Source organism: Lissotriton helveticus, chromosome 3_2, assembly GCF_964261635.1.
Source record: "Lissotriton helveticus chromosome 3_2, aLisHel1.1, whole genome shotgun sequence".
NCBI classification, from domain to species: Eukaryota; Metazoa; Chordata; class Amphibia; order Caudata; family Salamandridae; genus Lissotriton; species Lissotriton helveticus.
Genome location: NC_136062.1, coordinates 72,596,554 through 72,622,149, shown reverse-complemented (window position 1 = coordinate 72,622,149; position 25,596 = coordinate 72,596,554). Strand labels below are relative to the sequence as shown.

The 25,596-nt window shown below is 46.6% G+C and overlaps 1 protein-coding gene across 2 annotated transcripts in view; it reads right to left on the bottom strand.

The window, feature by feature from the left end:
- The window catches only part of DMXL2 (Dmx like 2), a 1,907,871-nt gene that overhangs the window by 987,145 nt on the left and 895,130 nt on the right, over positions 1 to 25,596 (bottom strand). For both annotated transcript variants that reach the window (XM_078684818.1, XM_078684819.1), the window contains exon 24: positions 21,844 to 22,862. In XM_078684818.1, coding sequence (XP_078540944.1) covers positions 21,844 to 22,862 — 1,019 coding nt within the window. The remainder of the gene's footprint in view (positions 1 to 21,843; positions 22,863 to 25,596) is intronic.

Sequence of the window (25,596 nt, the reverse complement as noted above, 5' to 3'; positions counted from 1 at the left end):
AATATTTTTGTCTTTTTTTCTGTTTTTACACGAATTAAATTGTGAGAAAGCTGGTTACTCTAGTCATGTTTTCAGTTCATTTATAACTACCCAACCCTGATTTCGATACCTGAATCCTCATACAATCATCATAAACATGAGCGAAAATCCTCAGTAAAATTCAAGCCTTGTGGGATTTTACTGTCCAGCTCAAGGATGTAGCGAGTTTCTAATCTACGCAATAATGCTTCCCGGTGTCCGCCTCTTTTCTGAGGTAGGATACTGTCAATGACATAATAGTTTAAATCCTCTACGTTATTGCCATGACACTCCTTGAAGTGGCGGGCCACCGGGTAGGTTGCGTCGCTGTTTGTAATCGCTCTAAGATGTTGTAGAACTCGCTTGTGTACTTGAAGCTTAGTGCTTCCTACATACCTTAGCTTGCATGTACACTCCAGTACATATACTGCGAATTCTGTTTTGGAGTCTAAGTTCTTCATTATAGGTACTGGTTTGGGCTTGAATGGAGTATTGTATTCCCTCATGTTTTTGCCGTATTTGCAGGCTCTGCATGTTTTACATTTCCTGAAACCCCCTTTAGGACTTAACCAATTAGTTGGTACTATCACCTCCGGACTGCTTTTTACCAGGGCATTGCTCATGGAGGGAGCGTTTCTGAATGTTAGTGTTGGTGACTTTATAGTTTGAGTGTTCAGTACTGGATCACTCCTTATCAAAGGCCAGTTTTTAGTTATTATTTTACGTATGGCCTTGTGCTGAATACTATAAGAGGGGATTAATCTGGTAGGGGCTTCAGCCTTATTGATTTCAGGTTTGCTGCGCTCCACCAGTGCCTCTGCTTGCTGTAGATTAGATGTTCTTTTGATTGCTATGTTTAAGACACTTTCCGAGTACCCCCCTCTCCAGGAATCTCTGTTTACTAGCCTCCTGCGCCTTTCTACACTCCTGATTGTCGCTACAACTCCTGCGTATCCGGAGCATCTCACGTAAGGGATGCTCCGGATAAGATGGACAGGGTGGTGGCTGGTGGCATGTAACATGATGTTTCCTGCTGTGGCCTTTCGGTGTAATTTGGTGTTTATGGTGTTATCTACAATATAAATTTCAAAATATCAGAAATATATATATACATATAAAATGTAATACATATAAAATATAGAAATAAAGTTAAAAGTACCATAGAACTAAAAAGGCCCATAGAAGCCTTAAAGGGAGAATTCACTTTAGTAACATATCAGAGTCATTATAATAGTCCACCTTCCAGCCAATCAGGCAGGAGCACCCTCTAGAACCTTCTCCTCAGAAGCTCAAGCCCTCAGATTTTCGTAGCACCAAAGTGACCAAGAGTGCATGAGGAGAAGAGAGCCTCTGAGGGGAGGAAGGGTGGGTCGCATGTGTATCTATGAAAGACACTAATACTGGAGAACCACAGTTTACAGGTAAGTAACTAATGTTCTTCTCCAGTATTAGGGGTGTCTTTCATAGATTCACATGCTTGAATAAGAGTAGAAAGCAGTAAAGTAATACATGAGTAATGAAAGGCGTGCAAAACCAGATAAGTAAAACTATAGTATTAATAACATAGCATACATTGAGACATATGTCAAAAAACCTTTTATGACAGGAGGCGGGAAGCAACAGAGGCTCACCTTAATTAAACAGATTTCGTAGCACAGCTTGGCCCACAGCAGCATCCGCGGCGTCCGCTGACTCCAGACAATAGTGCCTCGTAAACGTGTGTCTGCTCGACCACGTTGCAGCTCTGCAGATCTGGCGCAGAGGCACTCCAGCAAATAGGGCGGTAGATGATGCCACAGCCCTTGTCGAGTGTGCTCGCACCGGAGCAGAGAGAGGCTTTCCAGCCCGGCAATGGCAGAAAGAGATGGCAGAAGAAATCTATCTAGTAATGGATTGTTTGGTGACTAGTTGTCCTTTGCGTATTCGGCCATAGGCCACAAAGAGCTGGTCTGATTTACGAAAAGGAGCGGTGCGCTGGATGTAGAATTCAGATGGAAATCCGATGGAACTTTGGGGATAAATTTTGGATTTGTACGCAAGGTAACAGCGTCCTTGGAGAATTGAAGAAATGGAGGTCAAATTGTGAAGCTTGGATATCACTTACTCGCCGTGATGATGTCAGCGCGAGCAGAAGAGCCACCTTCCACGTGAGGAATTTTAAGTCCGCTGAATGGATTGGCTCAAAAGGAGGTAAGAGGAGCTGAGATAAAACCAGATTTAAGCGCCACGAAGGCGGAGGACGACGTATAGGCGGATACATTCGAAAGAGGCCTTGGAAGAACTGCCGAATGATCCGAGAGGAATACAAAGATGTGGTGCCATCATGACGAAAACGGGAAATCTCTGCCAGAAAGACTTTAAGAGTGGAATGAGAAAGTCCTGATTTTGCTAGAGATAAGAAGAAAGGCAGGATTTGCTCCGGCTTGGCGTGTATTGGATCAAGATTTTCCTTGTGACACCAGACACAAAACCACTTCCATTTCAATTGATATGTTTTAAAGGTGAATGGCGTGCATGAGCCCGCACGTTCCTGCACTCCGGAGTGATATTCAGACCTGCAAACTCATTGTGTTCAGGTTCCAAGCATGCAGTTGGAGATATGCCGGATCCGGATGGCAAATGTGGCCTTGGTTCATGGTGAGCAGGTGAGGCAGAGGGCGAAGAGGTATCGGATCGCACATGGACATTAGGAGGAGGTCCGTGAACCACGGACGACGTGGCCACCTGGGCGCAATCAGTATAACATGGCATGGTTGAAGCTTCATCCTGTGCAGCAGGCGCGGAATGAGAGGGAGCGGGGGAAGAGCGTAGACGAATTCGCTCGACCTGTTGATCGAAAACGCATTTCCGCTCGATTCTCTGTGGGGATGCAGACTTGCAAAGCGTAGGCATTTGCGGTTGGTTGAAGTCGCAAACAGATCGAGCTGTAGTTGGCCCCACCGGCGAAAGATGTATTCCAGAATGGGTTGGTGGAGTTCCCATTCGTGATTGTCTGCCAGAGATCTGCTGAGACAGTCTGCGAGGATGTTGGAGACGCCCGGCACGTGAACTGCTGTTAGGTGAAATTGGTGTTGAATTGCCCAATTCCAGATTTCTTGCGCCTGTGTGGAAAGCAGTAGAAACCTCGTACCTCCCTGCTTGTTGAGGTAGTGCATGCTGGTGGTGTTGTCTGTCCGCACCAGCAGCGATTGGCCTTGTATCAGAATCCGGAAAGACTTTAAGGCAAGGAAGATGGCCTAGAGTTCTAAACGATTTATATGCCATGTGCGTTGAGCTGCAGTCCACTTGCCCTTGACCGACATTCCGTCGAGGTGTGCCCCCCAACCCTCCAAGGAAGCATCCGTTGTGAGGGTGAGTGTAGGAGCTGGTTCCCGGAAAGGCCGCCCGGCGGCGATATTCGGAAGGTGAGCCCACCATTCCAAAGCTGTTTGGATGCAGGGTGTCAGGTAGAGTTTGTCGTTGAACGACCCTGAAATTTGTTTCCATTGCTTGTCCACCTCCTCCTGTATGACTCATGTGAAGTCTGCAGTATGGGATCAGATGTATGCAAGAGGAGGCCATGCCCAGAAAAGATTTCAAGATCCGGACAGAAACGGACTTTTTTGATTTTAGATAAGCGACCATCTTGAGTATGCGAAGTTGTCGCTCCTGGGACACAAACACCTGTGCCAGACAAGAATCGATTAAGGCTCCTAAAAAGATTCTCTGTTGTGAGGGGCGAAGATGAGACTTTTCACAATTGACAGAAAGGCCCAAAGTGTGAAAAAGTGACAGACAGGTTTGAGTATGCTGTCTTGCTTTCTGACGTGTCTGAGCTTTTATTAGACAATCGTCTAGATAAGGGTAAAATTGAATGCCTTGCAGGCGAAGGAAAGCTGCGACCGGAGCCATGATCTTCGTGAAGACTCTCGGCGCCAATCGAAGGCCGAAAGGCAATACCTTGAACTGGAAGTGCTTCGATCCGACAGTGAAGCGAAGATATTTCCTGTGTTTGTGATGTATTGGCACATGAAAATATGCATCTTGGAGGTCGATAGTGGAGAGGAACTCTCCGGGATTGAGGTATTGCAAAATTTCTAGTAGGGTCAACATTCTGAAAGTTTGTGATTTGATGAATTTGTTGAGGGCTCGTAAGTCCAGAATGGGGCGCCATTCTCCCGATTTTTTCTTGATTAAAAAGAAGCGCGAATAAAAGCCCCTGTCCTGTTGAGCTCGTGGGACCACTTTGACAGCCCCTTTTTTTATCATGATCTTGACTTGAGCCAACAGATCTTTCAAATGAGGTGGGGGAGGACCAGAAGGTCGACGGGTGGGTGGAAATTTTGTAAACTCGAGAACATCTCCTTTCGAGATGACATCTAGGACCCAACGATCCGAGGTGATATGAGACGAGTTGGAGAAGTTTTGGGAGATTCGACCTCCAATTTTCAGAGTCGGAGAACACTTGTTGGGGAAGTCACAGCTTTTTGGAGGTGTTTCCCCCTCTGTAATTAGTTTTCCTCAGATAAGGTCTGGAATCGGTCTGGCGATTTTTAGATTGGTAGCTGTATCTTTGCTTGTTGTCGCCATAGGAGCGATACTGGGAGGAGCGACGAAAATTGTTAGAGCCGGCTCTGCCACGTGCTCCTCGAAAAGGCCGTTTCCTGTACTGGAGGCTTCCTAAGGAACAAGCAGTATCTGTGTCCTTTTTAATGGATTCAAGAGCGTCGTCAACATGCTTGCCAAAAAGTGAATCACCATCATATGGCAAGTCAAGAAATCTCGCCTGCACCTCGGGCCGAAAAGCTGTCGATTTGCGCCAGCCCTGGCGTCGTAAAACAGCAGCTCCAGCAAGTCGTATGAACCCTGTTGAAGAGATATCAACAGCGCAATCTATAATCTCAGCCGAGATTTTTTCTCTTTCTTTGACTATCGTCTGGGCCTCAGATCGGGTGGAATCTGGGAGCTGGTTAATCAGGGCTGGGATCTCTGACCACATTTGGCGGTCATATCTCCCAAGGATGGCCAGGGAGTTCGCCGCTCTGACCGTTGTGGCAGCCATGGTGGTAAACTTCTTACCGATAGAGTCCAACCGGCGTCCCTCTTGGTCTGGAGGGGAGGTAAGCGGAGTGGCGGGATTCCTTGAACGTTTTTGGGCAGCCTGCGTTACGACAGAGTCCGCCTTAGGATGTGAAACAAGACATACTGGAGAGTCTGCAGACGCCTTGTACTTTTTGTCCAGACGTGGTAACACAGCTGGGATTGAGTTTGGTCGTGCCATAAGTTTAAGGCCTTCTTGCCAAATAAAATCAATAATTGGGATGGTATGGGTTTGTTTAAGAGGCTGATCTTTGAAGTCATAGAGGAAGCAATCCGTTTGTTGCATCTCTAAGGTTAAATGGAAGCGTTTGGCAGCACACACCATTAAGTTATGAAAGCTTCCAATGTCCACCGGCGGAGAAGGCAAAGGTGATGTCGGTGGTGTTTGGGCTCTATAATCATCCCAATCCGCGAGGACATCAACATCCTGATCAGTGTCTTGATTGACATCCGCATCATCATCAGTATCTTGTTGCGGATGGACCGGCGACTGCGGCGTCTCCGCATGCATGGGTGTTGGCGCCGCTGGTTGAGGAGTTGGTGAAGTAGGCGTAGATGGAGGGAACCTGCGATTATAATCGTCTAACATATTCTGCAGGTTGGTCACCAAAGAAGACGGTATTTGAGTCATCCGTTCTTGATGTGGTGTCTCCAAGCAAGCATCCTGGACAGGAAAGAGAGCACATCCCTCCTCCTCATACTCCTCATCATCCTCTTGGCATTTGATATTGAGTTCAGATGGACTGGATGCAGGACGAAAAACGTCATTCACATAGGAACCGTCATCAGAATCGTCCTCAGCAGACTCAAATAATTGCGTTGGCAGAGTTTCAGTCATAGGACTCAAAGGAACTGGACGTTTAACCACTGAAGCTGTAACTACCGTGACAGTAGTTGCTGTAACGAGTGAATGTTGTGTCGTCGACGGTCCCGTCGACGCGGTGGCAGTGGAAACCAATGGAGATGGCAATGGAGCCGTCGACGGAGATAACACTTTCTCCTTAGTCGTCATTGACGTAGTTTTGCGTGTCGTCGACGGAGTCGTCGACGAAGATGAAGCCATTGACACAGGAGGAATCGTCGGCGTAGGCAGCACCGTCAACGAGGATTTTGCCGTCAATGGACCCATCGACGATGTCTTGGCCGTCGACGAGATCTTAGCCGTCGACAATGTCTTGGCCGTCGACGAGATCTTAGCCGTCGACGAGGTCTTGGCCGTCGACGAGGTCTTGGCCGTCGACGAGGTCTTGGCCGTCGACGAGGTCTTGGCCGTCGACGAGGTCTTGGCCGTCTTGGTCGTCGACGAGGTCTTGGTCGTCGACGAGGTCTTGGTCGTCGACGAGGTCTTGATCGTCGACGAGGTCTTGGTCGTCGACGAGGTCTTGGTCGTCGACGAGGTCTTGGTCTCGACGAGGTCTTGGTCGTCGACGAGGTCTTGGTCGTCGACGAGGTCTTGGTCGTCGACGAGGTCTTGGTCGTCGACGAAGATGTGGTCGTCGACAAAGATGAGGCCGTCGACAAAGGACGCGTCGACGGGGTCTTCCACGATGAATACTTCGTCACCACAAGCGTCGACAAGGCAGGTTTAATGGCCGTCGACAATATCTTAAGAATAGAGCAAATAGGCCTCACCTCTGGAAGCGTCGTCGACGGGGTGGACGTCGTCGTCTTCGTAGACATTGAACATGTCGTCATCAACGTAGGCTGGCGCCCGTTTTAGATGACGAGGGCACAGCTTGGGATTGCGACGGCAGAGAACCAGGTCCCGTAGGCGTGGAAGCTTGCAAATCCCGTGGGGAGACAGATCTAGACTAGCTTCTTTTTCTTCAGAAAAGGAGATGGCATCTAGGTCTCTGACCCACGCTTGAGAGAGGCTTTGGAATGGAAAGAAGACACACTTTCCATGTCAGAAACTGCACCTTCGGAAGTCTTTTACTTCTGTAGCCACAGAAGGAGACGGGCCTCTCTATCCTTCAGTGTCTTTGAGGAGAAGGTCCTACAAAACTTGCAGTTTTTAACTTCATGGTCCGGATAAAGACAGTAAATACACTTAGTGTGAGGATCTTCATGAAAGAGGCGAAGCTTCCCACAGGAGGAACAAGGTCTAAATAAAGATTTTTTAGGTGTAGACATCTTCGTCACCCTTCGTCGCGCAGCGGGCGCGACGAAGGCGTGCCGAAGTCTCGCCTAAGTCAAGCCCGTCCGCGCCCGTCCGCGGCCGACAGCGGCCCAGGGCCAGAGCTTCTGCCCCTCCTCCTTACCATGTTAGCTGGAGTCGAGAGGATCTTCTTCTCCTCCGCAGTGAGCATTTGGGACCTTGCTCACACAGTATGGAGGTACACAGGGGAGGCTAAAATCAGTGACCGCCACTCCCTGATATGTGGCCTGCTGAACGTACGCTCCCTACGTAAGCACTGCCTCGACATCCACGACCTCCTTAGCGGGAAGCAATGGGATCTACTCTTCCTTACGGAAACGTGGCTAGACCAAGATTCCATGCCGGAGATCATTGAAGCCATCCCAGAGGGCTACTGTCTACAGAGATTAGATAGAATATCAGGGAGAGGGGGTGGCATAGCTATAGTCGCTAAACAGGATTACCAATGTCAGCTGGAACGCACGAATATTGAGGGTAGTGAAGCTGGTGCTTTCTCTATCTCGATAAATGGCAATTTCACCCTGAAAGGCCTTTTGATTTATCGCCCGCCTGGCTCTTCTACAGCCTTCATTGAGAAGCTAGTGGAGGATGTCACAGAGGCCGCATTAAGTACTGATAAATACCTAGTCCTGGGTGACTTAAACCTGCACCTAGACACCCCTACGGACAAGGTGGCGAGTGACTTCTGTCAAACATTGGCAAGCCTGCAGTTTGAACAGAAGGTACAGCACCCTACCCACAAGATGGGCCACCTTCTTGATCCGGTTTTCGCAAACTGGAACCAAGTGGACGTTCAGACTCCGGTCCCCATCCCATGGTCCGACCACCATCTCATCCCATTCACCATTGGGACACAGGGACCTCGTCCGGCCGACCCTCCTGCTGATAATCATCCTAGGCGGAGATGGGCGGCGTTCTCCCAAACCCAATTTAATCAGGCGCTAATTGCGAAGGGTCATCCCGGTGGTGTGGGGGTAGAAGAAATTAATTCCAACCTAGACCAACGAATTACAGAGGCCCTGGACCTGATGGCTCCACTTGGTACGATAAAAATGGGGGGCCGAGCCCAGAGATCAGCGCCTTGGTACAATGAGGACATGCGGGTGGCTAAAGCAGCGTGTAAACGTGCTGAAAGGCAATGGAGGATTGCCTATTCAACCCCCGCCAAAGCAGAGTATATAGACTGTAGGCGTAACTACCATAAACTGCTAAGAAAGGGTAAATCACTATACTTCTGCACTAAGATTGAAGAAGCTGAACAGTCCACCAAGGAACTCTTCTCAATTTATAAATCTATTGCGGTAGGGAAGCCCGCTGTGGTGCCCACAAAACTGTGCACTACGGAGGGCTGTGATCGCATTGCAGAGTTTTTCGCTAAAAAGGTTACTGACATCTACAAGTCCTTTCCTCAGAGGGCAAATACTAGTCCTCCACACCTGGAGGTCATTAAAATCAAAGGAGAACAACGATTAACCTCCTTTGTCACCCCTCCAACTGAAGAACTTCTCCGTATCTGCGGGTCGATAAAATCTGGCTCCCCAAGAGACCCGACGACTCCCAGTCGACTTAAGGGTAGCCTGCAAGTACTCGAACCCTATGTCCGCCACCTATTAAATACCTCCTTTAAATCCCAGAGTGTCCCCAATGCCTGGAAGCAAGCAGTTGTACTCCCTCTGCAGAAAAAAGCCAATGTCAATTTTGAAAAACTTGACAACCTTTGCCCTATTTCCCTCCTGCCCTATATGGCTAAAGTGGCGGAAAAAATAGCCAACGTACAACTCATGCAGTTCGTGGAGGAGGCTTCGCTACTCCATGACTCGCAATTCGGCTTCCGCCCCCGTCATTCGACGGAATCGGCACTTCTCGTGGCGGTTGAAGCGCTACGACAGGGTGTGGATGAGGGCCAAACCATGGCTTTGATCTTGCTTGACCTAAGCGCAGCATTCGACACTGTAGCACATTCCACCTTGCTACAGTGTCTGAATGAAGGTGGGGTTACAGGCGCTGCGCTTGGCTGGATCGGGTCCTTCCTGTCTGACAGGTGTTTTCAGGTCAGACTGGGTGAATGCTATTCGAGGGAGATTGAGTTGGACCAGGGCGTGCCTCAGGGCTCGTCCCTGAGCCCAACCCTATTTAATATCTACGTCTCCCCCCTAGCGGCCATCGTGGAGGGACACGGTCTTCGCCTGGTGTCCTACGCCGACGACACGCAGCTGGTCGTCTCCCTATCGCGTGCACCCGGCCTTGCAGCAGACATCTTCAGGAATTGCATGCAAGACCTTGCAACCTGGATGTCCGCAAACTGTTTAAAGCTGAACGGTAGCAAGACTGAGGTGCTCGCGTGGTGGGGGGAGGGCCCTCTGCTTGGTCGTCGGCGTGGTGGCCGCCCTGCCTGGGCGAGGTCCCCGCTCCTTGCCTTGAGGCCAGGAACCTCGGCGTGTGGCTGGATAAAGACCTTGCCTTTGGTCCCCAGATCAGCCGGGTGACGGGGGTGTGCTTCGGGGTCCTAAGAGCCTTAAGGAAAGTCCTTGACCTTCTTCCCATCACTGCTCGAAGGACGCTGGTGCACGCCCTGGTCACTTCGCGACTTGATTATGGGAACTTGCTTTATCTGGGGGCCACGAGCAAGGTCATGGGCCGCCTGCAAGTGCTCCAAAATGCCGCGGCGCGGCTTGTACTCAGGCTCCCCAGGAGGTCACCTTCCAAACCTGCTCTTCAAGCCCTCCACTGGCTTCCTGTGGAGAAGAGGGTAGAGTTCAAAGCCCTCTCCACATGCCATCGCATTCTGAGCGGTAAAGCCCCTGAGCCGCTTCAGAGTCTGGTGACCCACTACGAGCCCACTCGTAACTTACGGTCCCTCTCAGACTGGGCTACTAAAGGTCCCCAGAGTAAGGAAGGCGCGTATGGGAGGGAGATCCTTTAGATATCTCACTCCCAGATGCTGGAATGTCCTACCTTCAGAACTGCGACTAGAACCATCTGAAATCCTGTTCAGGAAAAAGCTTAAAACCTACCTTTTCAGCAGGTAGCCTTCAGTGGGAGGGGGGGGGGCAGCCACTTCACTTATCACAGCGCGGGGACACGCCAGTGGCGTCACCAGGCGCTTTACAAATGCCCAATAATAATAATAATTAGAGTTGAAGTAAGCACAAAAGTTGAAGAAAACTGAGCAGAGCTCAGGGAGACTCCCTTCACACGACGTGCGGTAGAAAATTTGAGGGCTTGACCTTCTGAGGAGAAGGTTCTAGAGGGTGCTGCTGCCTGATTGGCTGGAATGTGGACTATTATAATGAATCTGATATGTTATTAAAGTGAATTCTCCCTTTAAGGCTTCTATGGGCCTTTTTAGTTCTATGGTACTTTTAACTTTATTTCTATATTTTATATGTATTACATTTTATATGTATATGTATATTTATGATATTTTCTATATATATATATATATATATATATATATATATATATATATATATATATATATATATATATATATATATATATACTACTATTTTATGTACCGTGGGACTTCCACTTCGACGACGGGGAATATTCAAGCATGTGAATCTATGAAAGACACCCCTAATACTGGAGAATAAGGCTTCTTAGTCCCTTGTTACCGCCCTGTCCACTTTTGGCCCTGCCCACCCGGACTGGATGGTGTACTCGCGGAGTTACACACTCTCCTTTATAAGTCTGGAAGCACTCTTGCTTTGTCATTTTGAGCACGGGCCATCTCAGCGTTGCTTGTTTTAAGGTGCCTTGTTTTTCGAGTGCTTGTTTACTTTTGAGCACGGGCTGCCTCGGCTGCGCTTGTTTTAATGTGCATTGTTTTTCTAGTGATTGTTTACTTTTGAGCGTGGACCGCTTCGGCCGCGCTTATTTGTAATGTGCCTTCAACTTTGCCAACTCTCCACGCTGCAGCTTCTCCCTCCCAGGCGCTGCTCATTTCCCCATCTTCTTCATACTTGCTGAGAAAGGGGGGCTGGAAGGCAATTACTGTTTTCTGATGCACTACAGCAAGACCGCACATGTCAGTCACCATGTATGCACGCGTGTCCTTTTTGTTTTAACTTTTAATTTACTTTTCAGAGACAGTAGACACCACTTTTCGCCCTGAAAAAGCAGAACCGCTTAAGGTCCCGGGAGCGCGGGCGGCCTCAGCCTCGCACGTTCATGTATTGAACTCTGGATATATTTGATTTAAAAGGCTGAATAGATTTTTCCTGAAGTGAGCTTGTGACTGACTCGCCTTTAGCATGCATGCTTCAATAAGAGTCGCCAAACCAACGGAGCTTTCGGGCCATTGAAAACAGAACCCAGTGAAAGCGTGGAAGGTTCAAGGGCGTGGGGCTGACAATCCGTGTCCAGGTCATTTTGAACTGTGGCAATGCTGTTTACAGGTCCAGGAATTGCATGTTTAATTAATTGAGCAAATCAATTCCTATCGCCCCCAAATCCATATTTATAGATGAACAATGTTCACAGAAGATGCGTATTTTTCAAACCTTTTCCCATGAGTTTTATTGCTTTTTTAGGTTTCGACTGCAAAAAGCTGCGCAAGCAGCTTTTGCGCAGGAGAAATCTAATGAGAACTGTAGTGTGGGTTTGGGTCGGCCCTCGTCATTCATTGGCTGGCTCCATAAATGGAGCATAGCCATTGGACGAGGGGCCTGTCCGTCAATGCCGGACCAGATTCGGGGGCGTTCCCGAGATTCTTTGGCTTTTGCCGACGTCACGCGACGTCAGCTGAAAGCCGGGAACGCCCCCGAATCTGGTCCGGCATTGCCGGCACTTCTGCGTCTCTCCACCCCCCTTTCCCGCCCCCTCCCGCTTGTTCGAATTTGTATGGGTCTTCGTGTAGGTTGGTTAATTATTCTCGCTTGGAGCTGTCCCCTAGTGGGGCTACAGCCAAGATCTCGGTCCCCTTAAACCATCGAGTCTAAAACGAGCCGAGCCTCGTCTGCCTTCTCCGCCCCTGACGTGCGCTTTGACCTCTTTCCCCTGTGAGTAGCAGAGGAAGCAGGCGCTTTCCGGCCTCAGGCCTAGTAAGTATAAACCGACATGAAACGGGTCCCGCCATCGGGCACTATTTCATGACCTGAACTTTACTGGCAGATAACACTGACAGATTTCTGAACAATTAGTGTAAAAACGTTCAGTGGATGCATGTCAGTGATTTAGGTACAGTTAATAGTTCACATATTTGAGTTGATATTGTACAAAATACCGGTCGAGTTGAACTATATAAATACAATACTGTTGGGATCACAAAATGAGAACAGACATACCCCCCCTCCCCCCACCTTTAGACCCCCAGTGGCAGTCTTGCATTCCACCTAAGCGCAGAAAGGAGGGAGTGGCCGGCGCGAGGAGCTGCTTTCTAGTTTCTACACTTACACGCACCACAAACATTCAAACCCCTCGGCGCTGCCCCGTCCTCTGCTGAAATGATGTGAGAGTGGCCGAGGTCGGAGGAGAGCAGGGTCGGCCAATAGTGTCACCAGACAGGGCCCGATCGGCAGGTCTAACAGGTCAGTGCGTCGGATGTTTTTTTTTAGGGGGGGTTAGGGGGGCTGCCTGTTGGCCGGTTTTATAGTCTGCTGGGCCGGTTTCTACTATTGATTTTTATAATATTACCACAAACTTTGGCTGCAGCTAGCACAAATCAATGCAGCCTTCAATGCCTCGCAAAACAATTATACTGCGTGTCTTTAAAAGTTCATAACAGCCCTGATTAGCACACATAGGCAACTTTTTAGCTATCCTATCCGCTTACGGGGGTACTTTTATTTTGGTGCCTGGGCTTGCTTTCTGTCCCAGACGGACCCAGAAGGTGGGGAGGGGGGAAGGAAAGATGACCCCCCCCCCCCCCCGCCCCCATTCCCCTTTCTGAACTGGGAGGAAGGGGGGAGGGAAAAGGAAAGGAAACTGGGATTCGTCACCGGCATCTGCACCACCGAATGAACTGTGGCCAAGAAACGAATGCGAGTTGAGATGCTGGGCATCCTTCCCAAGTCTTCCTTTTTCGGAATCTCCTTTTTTTTCTCCTTAAAAACATTACTCGTTCAAATATCTTCGTTCATTCTATCCTTGCTAAAGTACTCCATACCTTCATGTTCACTGCTGGTTCTATCCCCCATTGCCACTCCTGCTCTCAGCGCCCATGCGTATACTATTCCCTCTGTGCCCCCATAGCACTTTGAAGTGGCCTTCTTGGGCACTATAGATTAGGATGTGTGTGTGATTCAATATCCTTTCCTCCCTCGTCACTGCACCTTCTATCCCTTCTTTTCTCTGTTACTCTGGTGGCCTTCTTTGCACTCCTCCTTGTGTCTGCCAAGCGCTGCGAAACCGAATAAGGGTAGCGAAGGTGCTATGCAAACAACAAGCATGACTTGAAATAGCGTCTGAGACCCCTGTGCGAGACAGACTATTCTGATTAGATTATTGGATCTGTACATAAGCTCTTTACTTTTGGAAGACAGTGGTATTAATTACTCTGACTTTAGGCACAAGTGAGATGGACGAGCACGACTATGGCGCAGTACAAACGTTTCCTGACCACCGATGCCCCTGCTTGAAAGCTAACCTACAGCGCCTTTGTTCTAATGTTGTGGTTTAAATAAAAGGGAGCTATATGTATAGCATATGGTCTTCTGGCGCGAACATGGCGATGGACAGCTCTTTTATGGACTTTTACTCTCTTTCCATTTTCTACAACAGTGATCCGTGAGCCTGATAGCTCCATTATTATTATTTTTATTTTTGTAGTTTTATATAGCGTGAACTCGACCTGAAGGTATCAGAGCGCTGCATTACAGACGGACACATCTATTTTAGGCACGGGGAGATTAAGAGATTTGCCCGGAACCACAGGCTGCCTGTGCGTCCCTGCCGAGACTCGAGACTGGTTCCCCAGCTTCAAAGCCGGCCGCTCTAGCCGTTAAGCCACCCCAGTAGCCGTTCACTTAGGTAGAACGCCTTTGCAATTTCTGATTAACCGGATACGACATACCTGAGAAGCCCAGCAGCAGCCTTATATTTGCTTACCGTTATCATATATGCGGCATAAAGCTGCGGTACATAATCTCCACGATTTCGATTAATTCCATAAGGATAATGGAACGGAATCCCAGCACGCAGTGCTACCTGCAAACAGTTGGCATGCCTGGGAATTCTCAGGGTTCGGCCCCAAGTTTTAGGGACTTTGGCCAGATTTCAGGGTTACGGGTCACAGTCACCCACACTCTTCTTAAAACACCAGACAATTATTGGCGCTGTGCTTTGGTGCTGCTTTCCTGCAGCGTATCAACCCGAGCTAGGGATTCATGGGAATGGAACAGCGCTCCAAGCTGATGCGTAAGGCTCCTGCTGAGCACGAAGCAAATGGGAGTTGGGGGTGTGAAGGGGAGGGGCGAGACTGCCAAGGATGAAGAGGGGGCGAGACCATGGAGGGGAAGACAAGTGTAAGACTGCAGCAGGGGATTTAAAGGGCATGAGTATTCTTGTGTGTGTGTGTGTGTGTTTAGCATGCCGTCGAGTTGGTAATGGCTTTTAGGGTGACAGAATGCCCTTGAAGCAGAGGGGCGCTCCAGGAGGGGTCCAGACAGCATCAATCGACTGCTTTGACATGGAACTCGCTGGCAATGGTAAAGCCCAGAATGAGTCAGTTCATACATTCCTCGATATGACAGCTACCGAGCGGGCAAGCAGTGGCAGCACCAAGTTCTAATCTTGGCCAGACCCACTTCAACAGAAGCTGTGACCCTGTCTTTGCAGGCCGGCCGCTCACCGCTTGTTGAACATATTCCAATGCGTTCTGTAAACCAGAGCCTGGAGATCTGCACAAAGCACACGTGGTTTGCTTGAGGGCCTTTGACTTGTCCATTATTGTTTTGTAGGTAGCCAACATGTAATTGTAGGGTCATTTTCTCCCTTTTTCATTTCGGGTGTTGATGTTTAAATAGCTAATCACAGAACGTTTTAGCAGCAGCATCACCAGGGACAAACTGAGCATAGACCAGAGACAATGCTTAATTTGTGCCGGTGATTGCAGGCAGTGGGCATCGGTGCTCACTTTTGAAGACTGATTTTTCTTCATTTGATCTCTACCAGAGCATGAGAAACAAGCATTTACAATGCAACGGTTTCGCCTTTGGAAAAGTTTGAGCTATTGGCATTGTAAATGACAACATTTGTATTTATGTGTTGGTTTTGAAAACAGATAAATAAATGGCATTGTCCTTTACATTGCCAATAGCTCTAACGTTTCCAAAGGCGAAACCGTTGCATTGTAAATGCTTGTTTTTTTTTGCTTTCCCTCGTGAGCTTGTGCTCAGTTAGGAATTGTTGAGCATTGCTCATTTTGCCATCGTTTTAGTGACGATCATCATGTATTTACATTCTAGTTTTATTTTTTTAGTGACTTTCATTATGTATTTACATTATATGTTTTTTAAGGCACATTTTTACCGATGCGGAGACGCAAACTCAGTTTCCCAGGTCCACGGTCGGCAGCTCTGGCGGTTATGCCACAGCCTCTCTTCTGCTAGGCATAGGCGTCAGGATGATTGGCTGCAACGTCCGATTTTTTTTCTCCATTGAAGCGAGCTGCCTGCTTCCTGGGGACTGTCCCCTCTTCTCAATTATCACTCTTCATTGGTGAGGGAGAACTGGACTGACTGTCTTTGTGCTCTTTGGCGTGGATTAGTGAGGTTAGTGAGTAAAAAAAGGTATTTTTACTCCCTTAACCCTTGCTTTTCCAAACCAGATGGTAACCCTATATACTTTGATTTCGGCTCAAAGGAAGGAGTTGTCAGTCTGCCTGGAGGGTTTCCAAGTGGCAATGTGAGGTTTTGCTCAGTTGCTGAAATCCGGCAAACCCCAGATTAACATGCGACTATTATGATTTCCATGAAGCACAGGAGTAGAATTGTCCCACAGTAACTTGTCTTGAGATTAAACAGGGAAAAATAAGTGTGCAAACCTGATGATAAAAAGCAGAGATTCTTCCTTGTACGTGCTATGGGCTTTTAGGCTCTTTTTAAAATACAGTTTGACCTGCCTAGTATTGATTGAGCCATGCCTCTGAATCATTATTCCATGGGTGGGTGCGAGCCAGGGCGGAAGGGAGCTGGGGGTGGAGATTAGGAAAGCGGTAAGAGGTACGCACAAAGTGTTACTACTTCTCATCCGACCCCACAGAGCCATTTGTGTATATTTGTTTATGGCAGTGTAGGGAGAAGGAAGGTGCTTTCCAGTACATGTCAAAGGAGAGCCTGCATTGGTCTTGAAAGCAGGCACCCTTCTTGTCACTGACTTGCTAACGATGCTGATAAGCGCATTTACTTTACTCAGGCATGGTGACGTGCAAAGTCCTGCACCGACTCAGGGAAAACACACTCCAGACTGGCTAAGATGGAAAATAAAATGAAATTCGGTAGTTCAACTTAATTTTTCCCAATAATTGCATGTTGTTTTGTACTGATCCCAGTATTTACGTTGACAGAGTTAAAAGTGAAAACGTGTTCACTTTTCTGCTTACATACAACACATGGGTGGAAAATGCACAATGTACTGTACTGAGTAGACAGAACTGCTCTACAACATAGCTTAAAGACATTGGGAGAGGCAATAGCTCAGGCTAAACACTTATAAGGTCCCAAAGGCGAGACCTATTGGCCATGCCAAGGCTTGTTATTAGTAGGTACTGATGTAGAAAGTGAGACATGATTGTTGGGTTAACCTACCTTGCAAGAGTAACCTCTCATTCTGCATCTTACGATATAGTATATATCCATGTTTTTCCCAAACTATGTGAACATTCAAACTAATACTCCCCATTTGCTAATAATGAAACATTTTATCAATATGGGAGGAAAGTTGTGGGTGCCAACACACACTATATGTAACAGTTTTAAAGTGTTTCCTGCAGCTGCTTCTTAGGATTCCTCCCACTGGATCATTACACACACAGATTTGACTTTGGCATGATGGAATGGGCCCCTCTAACCTGGCTACACTGAATTTTTATGCTTTGACTCATTGCACATTTTTATCTGAGTTGGAGTTGTAGGATCGGTTGATACCGAGAACAAGGTCTATTCATTTAGACAGGATAATAAGTTAGCCTTAAAAAATCCTTATGAACTCTATCAACTTACTCACTGTAATGCCATCAGTCAACCACAAAAGTACTTTGTTGCATTTTCTTCTTCTTGTAACACTGATCACTCAACTGTGTGAACTTTCAAGAAATGGAATAGCAAAAGCCAGTTGTCAAATATACAATGATTGCCATAGTCAAGCACCGAAAATATATTAGCTCCAATCATCAGGTGAACACTGGTTTGTGGCCACAGACAAAGCAGTGCCTTTTGCTAAACACATTGTTACAGTTACATAAAATAAACAACTTTGAGGCTGGCTTGTGGGAAAGTTATTGGTTGAACCATAATATCAGACCACGTAGAGGCATCTGTTCCCTCCATCTTGGGCACACCACAAGCCAGATTGCTCTCAGTTAGCTAGACAAAACAATCTGAGGCAATTGTGTGTTAGATCATGGGCTCCTACTAACCTCATGACCTGACCCAACAAGTGTGTCAGCTTCGCAAACATTTGGAATTCCGCTTCAAATTTCCTGATAACTACAATCCATTGGTTCCATAAAGATACTTGCGGCCGACTCCTGTGGGACACCACAGCTAAGTAATACTAATCTAGACAATCTGTTTAATGTTCGACATGGGATTCCGAAAAGGATGCTATCCTGCCCTTATCCATACTCTGATACCATGATAATAAATCAGCTATACGCCTATCACTGTTTACCATTTCAAACTCAGGCAGGAAATATATGCCAATCCCAAATCTCTTCAGTAACTTGGGTAACAGTGAGAGAATATAACTTTGCTGCCACTTGAAATGTGCTGCTCAAGGCACTGGGGCTGTAGGGCCATATAAAACCAACACAACACACAGTGAAATTTACCTGAAAAATAAATAATCAACGTCAATTCATTCAGACTATTTATAGATGTTTTCCAATTATCCTTGCACTACATCACTTCACAAAAATTCGACCCAAACACACACCACATCAACTTTAACCAAAGCCTCTCAGGAGAGCCCCATGTTCCGTTGTACATTTTATTTCATACAACACAGTACTATCAAAAGGTGTAGTACATGCACTCCAGTCAAAAAGACAGGAATTCCTATGTATTCCATAATTAGAATTACATCTGAATTTTAGCATCATTATGCCAGGAAACCACAGAGTGTCAGCTGTGATTTATAAATTAATAAATACATAGGGAAATAATAACTCACACAGAACAAAGCCTTTCATGAATACAACTCAAGTAAACGTGCCACACACATATGGCAAACAAGCATTTTTCCACGCATATGTGAAAACTCAGACATTTTTGTTGTTAAACAAAAGCAGCTCTAAGCAATTGAACGTTTTATTCTCCTACACTGCATACGCGCATGCAACTCAATAATTTAAGACATTTGTCTACAATCCAAATCCAACACAGTTGATATCTGTGGGATATATATAGCACTAAAGTTGCTTATTGCTTTTATTCCATCAATGTACAATATATTACATTAAAACATAGATATTTCCTGCAAGTAAGTATAACTTTTGTTCTTTCATTTGATAAAAACACGGTTAGGTTATTTTGAATGCAGTATTTGTGGGAGCTCTAGAGAAACTGTATGGGAAGAGTCAGGGAGTCTCTCCAACAACCTTAAACCAAATGGTAACCTATATTTCATGTACCAATACCAAAAATGCCCTTAAATATACGAGAGAAACATGCACAGCTTGACAGTCAGAAGCCAAGGTTACTCATACAAAGTAATGACGCACTTTTAAATACATAAGTTGGAATACAATTTACTGGGTCCCGAGACCTAGCTCAAGTTTAGGAAACTGAACTAGTTGATCAGTGTAACCTTACAAGAAAGAAAAATGTCTTTCTAGTGTCCCCTCACTCACCGGGGTTGCCCAACGGTGACATGCTCCATCATTGGGGCCATCCTAGTTCTCTACGAAAAGGGGCGTGCTGCGACTCACGAAGTACGCAGGAGCACTTAATAGTGAAAGACTATGTGTGGTGTAAATAAGTGGTGGAGTGGGTATGAGTGAGTTAAAAATACTGTGCTTAGTGGGCCTCAACAGATTTATTATGCTCCTAGGCAGATATGTTAAAAGTGGGGTGAATATCACTGTAGACCAATCTGTGATGAGGATTGGTTCAGTGAAAGTGAAAGGTCAACATGTTTCATGCTACCCCTAGCATTTCTTCAGGACCATGCCGGGACCAGCCCTGCATTTGCCACTCCTATGTCCCTATTTAGGAGTGATAGATTTAAGAAAAATACACTTAATAACAAAGGCATGCGTTCACAATGGAAATACATACGTTTGTACCGAATTCTAATGCTGTAAAAAGAAAGCACATAATTAGTAGCATTCATCCCCTCCCGGTGGGAGGGTCACATAGTATACTTTCATGCCGCACACATCCGGTGCTATAGTGGATTTTTTGCACCATATTGGTGCGTGCAGGCTGTCATGCCAAGTGTTGGACGTTTTAACTGTGCTGAGTGATTGTGAATTCACACATAAAAACAAGACAGGACTTTTAAATACAACAGTATCTGTCCAAAGGTCGTCTGAAACATTTGTATTGTAACCTTGAATGAAAGCCTCCTCTAACACAGTTTTACTTCTTGCTAAGTCATCACATTCCCCCCTTTTTAAAAATACTTCTGGGTGACAAATCCCTCCCCCGCCCCCCAAAAAAATATATATGTGTGTGTGTGCGTATATATATACATATATATGTGTGTGTGTGTGTATATATATACATATATGTGTGTGTGTGTGTATATATGTGTGTATGTGTGTGAGAGAGCGAGAGAGCGAGAGAGCGAGAGAGCGAGAGAGCGAGAGAGCGAGAGAGCGAGAGAGCGAGAGAGCGAGAGAGCGAGAGAGAGCGAGAGAGCGAGAGAGAGAGAGATAGGTAGATAGATACCGGCTGGTCCAGGTCGGGAAGGCAGCAACGCCACTGAGAGCCTCAAGCCTGCTAAAGCAGTACGCGCGCAAATCACGGGCAAGCCACAGACACTGATTTTTATTCAGTGCTTCCTGTGACAGCCGACACACAGCATATGCGTGACAATGCATTTCAGTGCGGTAATGTGGAATACCACACTGAAATGTGTTAGTCTAACGCGTGGTGCGTGATACTTGGCAGCACTGGCCACATAACTATAGTGGACTGTTGATTTCGGATAAACGGAATCGTTACAACAGGATGACAGGAGAGAGCATTATATAACTGGCCAACGTACTGGAGGCTCTATGAAGAGCTTGAAAAGAATTGTTTTAAGGCAGAACCCATCGGGGTCATATTTTAACGTGGGGACCACAAATTCCAGAAAGCATTGGATAAAAAGAGCCCACCAGAGGGCGATATGACGGCAAAACAGGGACTAATTCCCCACGAATCTGCACGTAAGCAAGCCATCCGTGAGCAAGGAGCAGGAGCTCCGAAACACGTTGGGTGAGGCGACAGAAATATCCAGATACGCTTGCTGGTTTACCAAATAAAGACTCTGCTGCGAAAGCTCAGGTCTGCCGGTCATTGTGTGCGTCTTCATTGTTGGACAACCTTTGGATGTATAATACTGGCCGGTCAGGTCGGGAAGGCAGCACCGCCACATAACTACAGTGGACTGTTCATTTCCGATACACAGAATCGTTCTAACAAACAGGATGACAGGAGTGGAGCATAATATTACTGGCCAACGCACTGGAGGCTCTATGAAGAGCTTGAAAATAATTGTTTTAAGGCAGAACCCATTTGGTTAATATTTTAACGTGGGGACCACAAGTTCCAGAAAGCAATGGATAACAAGAGCCCACCAGAGGGCGATATAACGGCAAATCGGGGACTAATTCCCCACGAATCTGCACATATGCAAGCCATCCGTGAGCAAGGAGTAGGAGCTCCGAAAAGTGTTGGCTGAGGCGACGGAAATATCCAGATACGCTTGCTTGTTTGCCAAATAAAGACTCTGCTGCGAAAGCTGGGGTCTGCCTGTCATTGTGTGCGTCTTCATTGTTGGACAATCTGTGGATGGATATATATATATATATATATATATATATACACACACATACATACATATATATATATATACACAAGTGTCAGCAATGTTACTGACGGTTGTATATAACAAAAGATGCCCCTACAAGTTTGTTTAATAAGTGTTTTTTTGGTTTAATCTCTCCTCACATTTTACTTTTCTACCCAAAGTAGAATACATACTGGAGTAGCTTGCTCCCCTGGATTAGAACTAGCAATTGCTCTCACGTAGTTCACCATTTGTAAAATAAATTGGTGCTATTACGCAGGGCACCCAAAAACACTACGCTAAACAAGCATGATTCTACTTAACAAAAACTAGAATGACGGACAACACATTTTTCGATTAAATACTATTTGTGTTATACAATAATGCGGAATTCCAAACATGTTTTAGCAAATGCAGATTTGTTTTACCTGTTGTGATTCTTGCAATAAAAATTTGAGTTCCATTCTCACGGATGCAAGACCACCACCTTGAGCTCCATGGAGACTGCAGTAACTGAGGAATACTCTCAGAAGGGCCTGATTCTTCTGCAGCCACCACTTACGCTTTTCAGAATGCTCGCGTTTAGCTTGTAGTCGACGCCGTTCCATCTGATGTCGCTCATATGACCCAATATCAGTTTTGTCCATAGCATCATGGTCAAGAATGTCATCTCCTGTGTTAGTATATGCTTCGGAAGAAAACTCCCTTTCTCTATTTTCCAATTCATGATTACATATATCATGAATAGCCGCAATCTCCTTTTCCAACCAGTTATAAAGCTGAAATCTAAGTTTTCCACCATCTATTTCATAACCAGTAGCCAAAGTCCTCAGCTCTGTCATAAGTACTTTCAAACATGCCCTAAACTTAAGCTGCTCGGCAATCACATCAACTTCACTGTCAAAACCTTGAGAAGTTTCATGTAACCTTTTGGATGTTTTATCAATGGGATCTTTTTTGCTATGATCTCCCAAAGCCTTTCCAAATTCTGAGTCTTTCATTGTTGTATCATCATCATCATCATCCGTTTCCTTTTCTGTATGTTGGTCTTCGCCCCAGTCAAGTTGAAGGGGACTATCATCAACTGTGACAAGAGGCTGACTCCAGTCAAAGTCGACTTGCAGCAGAGGCACTTCATTTTTCTTTAAAGAACTTGGGGTTAGCAAATCTGTGCTGGAAGGTGCATCTTTCTTACTAAGTTTTGGAATTTTAGATAGTACTTCAAGAGCCAATACAGGACAGCCTACTTTGAAATGGGCATTGGCAGTAGTAAAGAACAACTTTCTCTCAATGAGGTTGATTTCATCTAGAGTACTTTTCTCTGTTGTCAAACTTGTATTGGAAAGGGCAGAATCGGGTGAGATGAAATGTCTTCGGATAAGCAATGGGTGTGTCCGTAAGTAGTTGTAAAAGCTGAACACAACAGGATTACATGCCTTTATTACAGCTGTAAAAAAAAAACATAAAACACATTAAACACGTATCTTTGTTTTGTCATTCAAAATCATATAACAAGCATATTCCTCATACTACTTAACGGCCCCATCCTTTAGGATAGTTGCTCCATTACTCTCTAAGCACCATACTCTGGGAATAGGTTTGGCTTTTTGTAGGTTTGAACCAGTATTTGACCATGGAGAGCCACAAAGCCACCAATGATTAAACCGTGCTCACTGAACAGCATGATCTGTTCCTGAAGCAGCAACCAGTATTCAATATATTTCTCTTTCTGGTACTGATACCTCAACATGATGCTGCATTGACTTGGGTAACACACCTCTATGCCACTAAGCGAAAACCATTAAGGCAGTTTGGCAAATTACTCTTCCCATTTCACTCTTTTGTTCACAATGCAGTGTATTACACTCATTGAGAGATTATACTCCTAAAGTACAAGTTGCCTACCTTCAGTAACACCTTGTCTGGTAGAGACTACCCAACTGCAGATTCCTCACCGTTGACTATTCCAAATAGTCACACTGGATCTGGAAGCTTTTGTATAGCAATTATCTCGTGTCGACAGGTGACATCATGCAGCATCGTTTTAGATTGTGCTGCTCCGTCTCACAAGGACATGACACCGGGACCTGTATATACATTAAATATATATACACACCACCTGCACGCATTAGCGTCAATTTCTTTCTGAGCTGTGGCCGTGCCAACAGACGTGGAGTCAACAAAAACAAATATGAAAACAGCATACACAACATTTTTGTGAATGACTATTATTAAAATCGGACTGTGCGACACCATTCCACAGAATGGGGGAGGGTGGGTAGCTGAAGAATCTGCAGTCACAGGCTCTATCCAGAGAAAACATTACCAAATGGGAGTAACTTGTTCTTCTGATAGAGACTTCTAACCATAGATTACTCACTTTTTGAATAGACAGCAAAGCAGTACCGTGGAATGACTCGGATGAGGAAATCCTGCTGGACAGATCAGGCAATATGCTTGTCCCATCACACCTATCTGTCTAGGCAGTAATATTCTTTGAATTGATGGAGAGACACCCTTGCAGCAGAAGCATGACTGGCACACCACATGATAGTGCCGCTGCAGCAGCTTTTGCTCTGGTGTGTGGACACTCAAGGCTTCTAGGGGTTGCTTTTTGACTACTCCATAGCAGATCTTAATACACAAGATAAACCATCTAAAGATTGTTCTTTTCTGTATTACTTTGACCCAGAAAATCTGACACCGTTGGTCATACTGCAAAATTCCCTCGTCCTCTCAATGTAAAAACTAAGGGCCATCTTAGGATAGGTGCAATCCTTCGATGGATGAAGCAGTAAATAAAATGTTGATATATTGCCCTATGTGAAAGGGCATGACTACTTTAGGCACAAATGCTGCTTTTGTGCGAAGGACTTATTTGTCCAGAAAAAAAGGAGACAGATGGTGGAATAGGAGACAAAGCGTGAAGTTCACTCACTTATTTATTAGATGTTATGGTGATGTGCAACACTATTTTAGGTGTGCATAGACATAATGAACAACTATGCAAGTGGGACCATATCGTCATCCTTTACAAAAAATGTATCACAACAGATGATTTGAAGAGGGATGGCTGATAAAGTAAACGTGAAAAGCAGAAATGGATGATAAGTAATCTTTAACTGTGGCCACAGCAAGGCCCTGCTTGGTCAATGATAAAACAATAAAATATTAGAATAAGATCATTGCAAGTGCAGGATGTGATGAGAGTAACACTGCACAAAACAATTCTCTCAGTGCCCTCATATACAGTTTTGGTTAAAGGACACATGGCTGCTGGAATAACACTAACCATCTCAGGAGAAAAGTCGAATGTAATTAACTGTAGCTGCCTAATAACCAAGCATGGAGGTGTAGACTGTGAAGGCTCGGGAGCAAGATCCTTCCCTGCTGCTGCGACAGGAGATCCTCCTGAAAATACATGTGTTCATGGCTAAAATCCCAGATACCACACACTCTTTGCCTAGAGGCACTAAGAAGACTAGGTCCCAGTCTCTCTTGATCTTATGGAGTACTCTGGGCAGGAAAGGTGGTGGGTTTCAGTAGGCCGGGTCACCCCCCTTGTTCCAGCCGTTACCTGCTCCTGCAGATCCTGCTGGGACTCCCGCCCGCCTGCTCCTGCCGCCGCTGCCCTCCATGCACCCGAGCGACCCAGCCACAGCTGAGCCGCACGGCCGGCAGTTTTTCCCGCCGCTGACCCCCTGCGGCCCCGCCCACCACCAGCCCATTGGCCGCCCCGCTCCCGCCAACCCAGCTGACCCGCCCTCCCGTCCCCCTACTTATGACACCCCCTCAGCGACCGCGCAGCGGATGCGCGCAGCGGGAGCGCTGACCGAGCGCCGAAGGTGCGCCAAAGGTAAGCCCGTCTGCGCCCGTCCGCGCCTGGACTGCGCCCAGTGCCAGGACCCCTGTCTCCCGCAGACACCAGCCCCCCCGCCGGACCTACGACGCCACCGAACTCTACGTACTCAACGCCGGCCGAATCCCGGGCTGCTATCGAGCCACCCCGAGACGCACCCACGGACCGTTCTGCTGCCACTCCTGCAAGTTCACCTGCATCCGGACCTGCACTACACCAGCACCGACCAAGCCGAGCACCAGCAGCAACCACCTCAAGTGCATCCTGCTCAACACCCGGTCCATCCACAGACACGCCGTCGAGCTCTGGAACCTGCTCGACA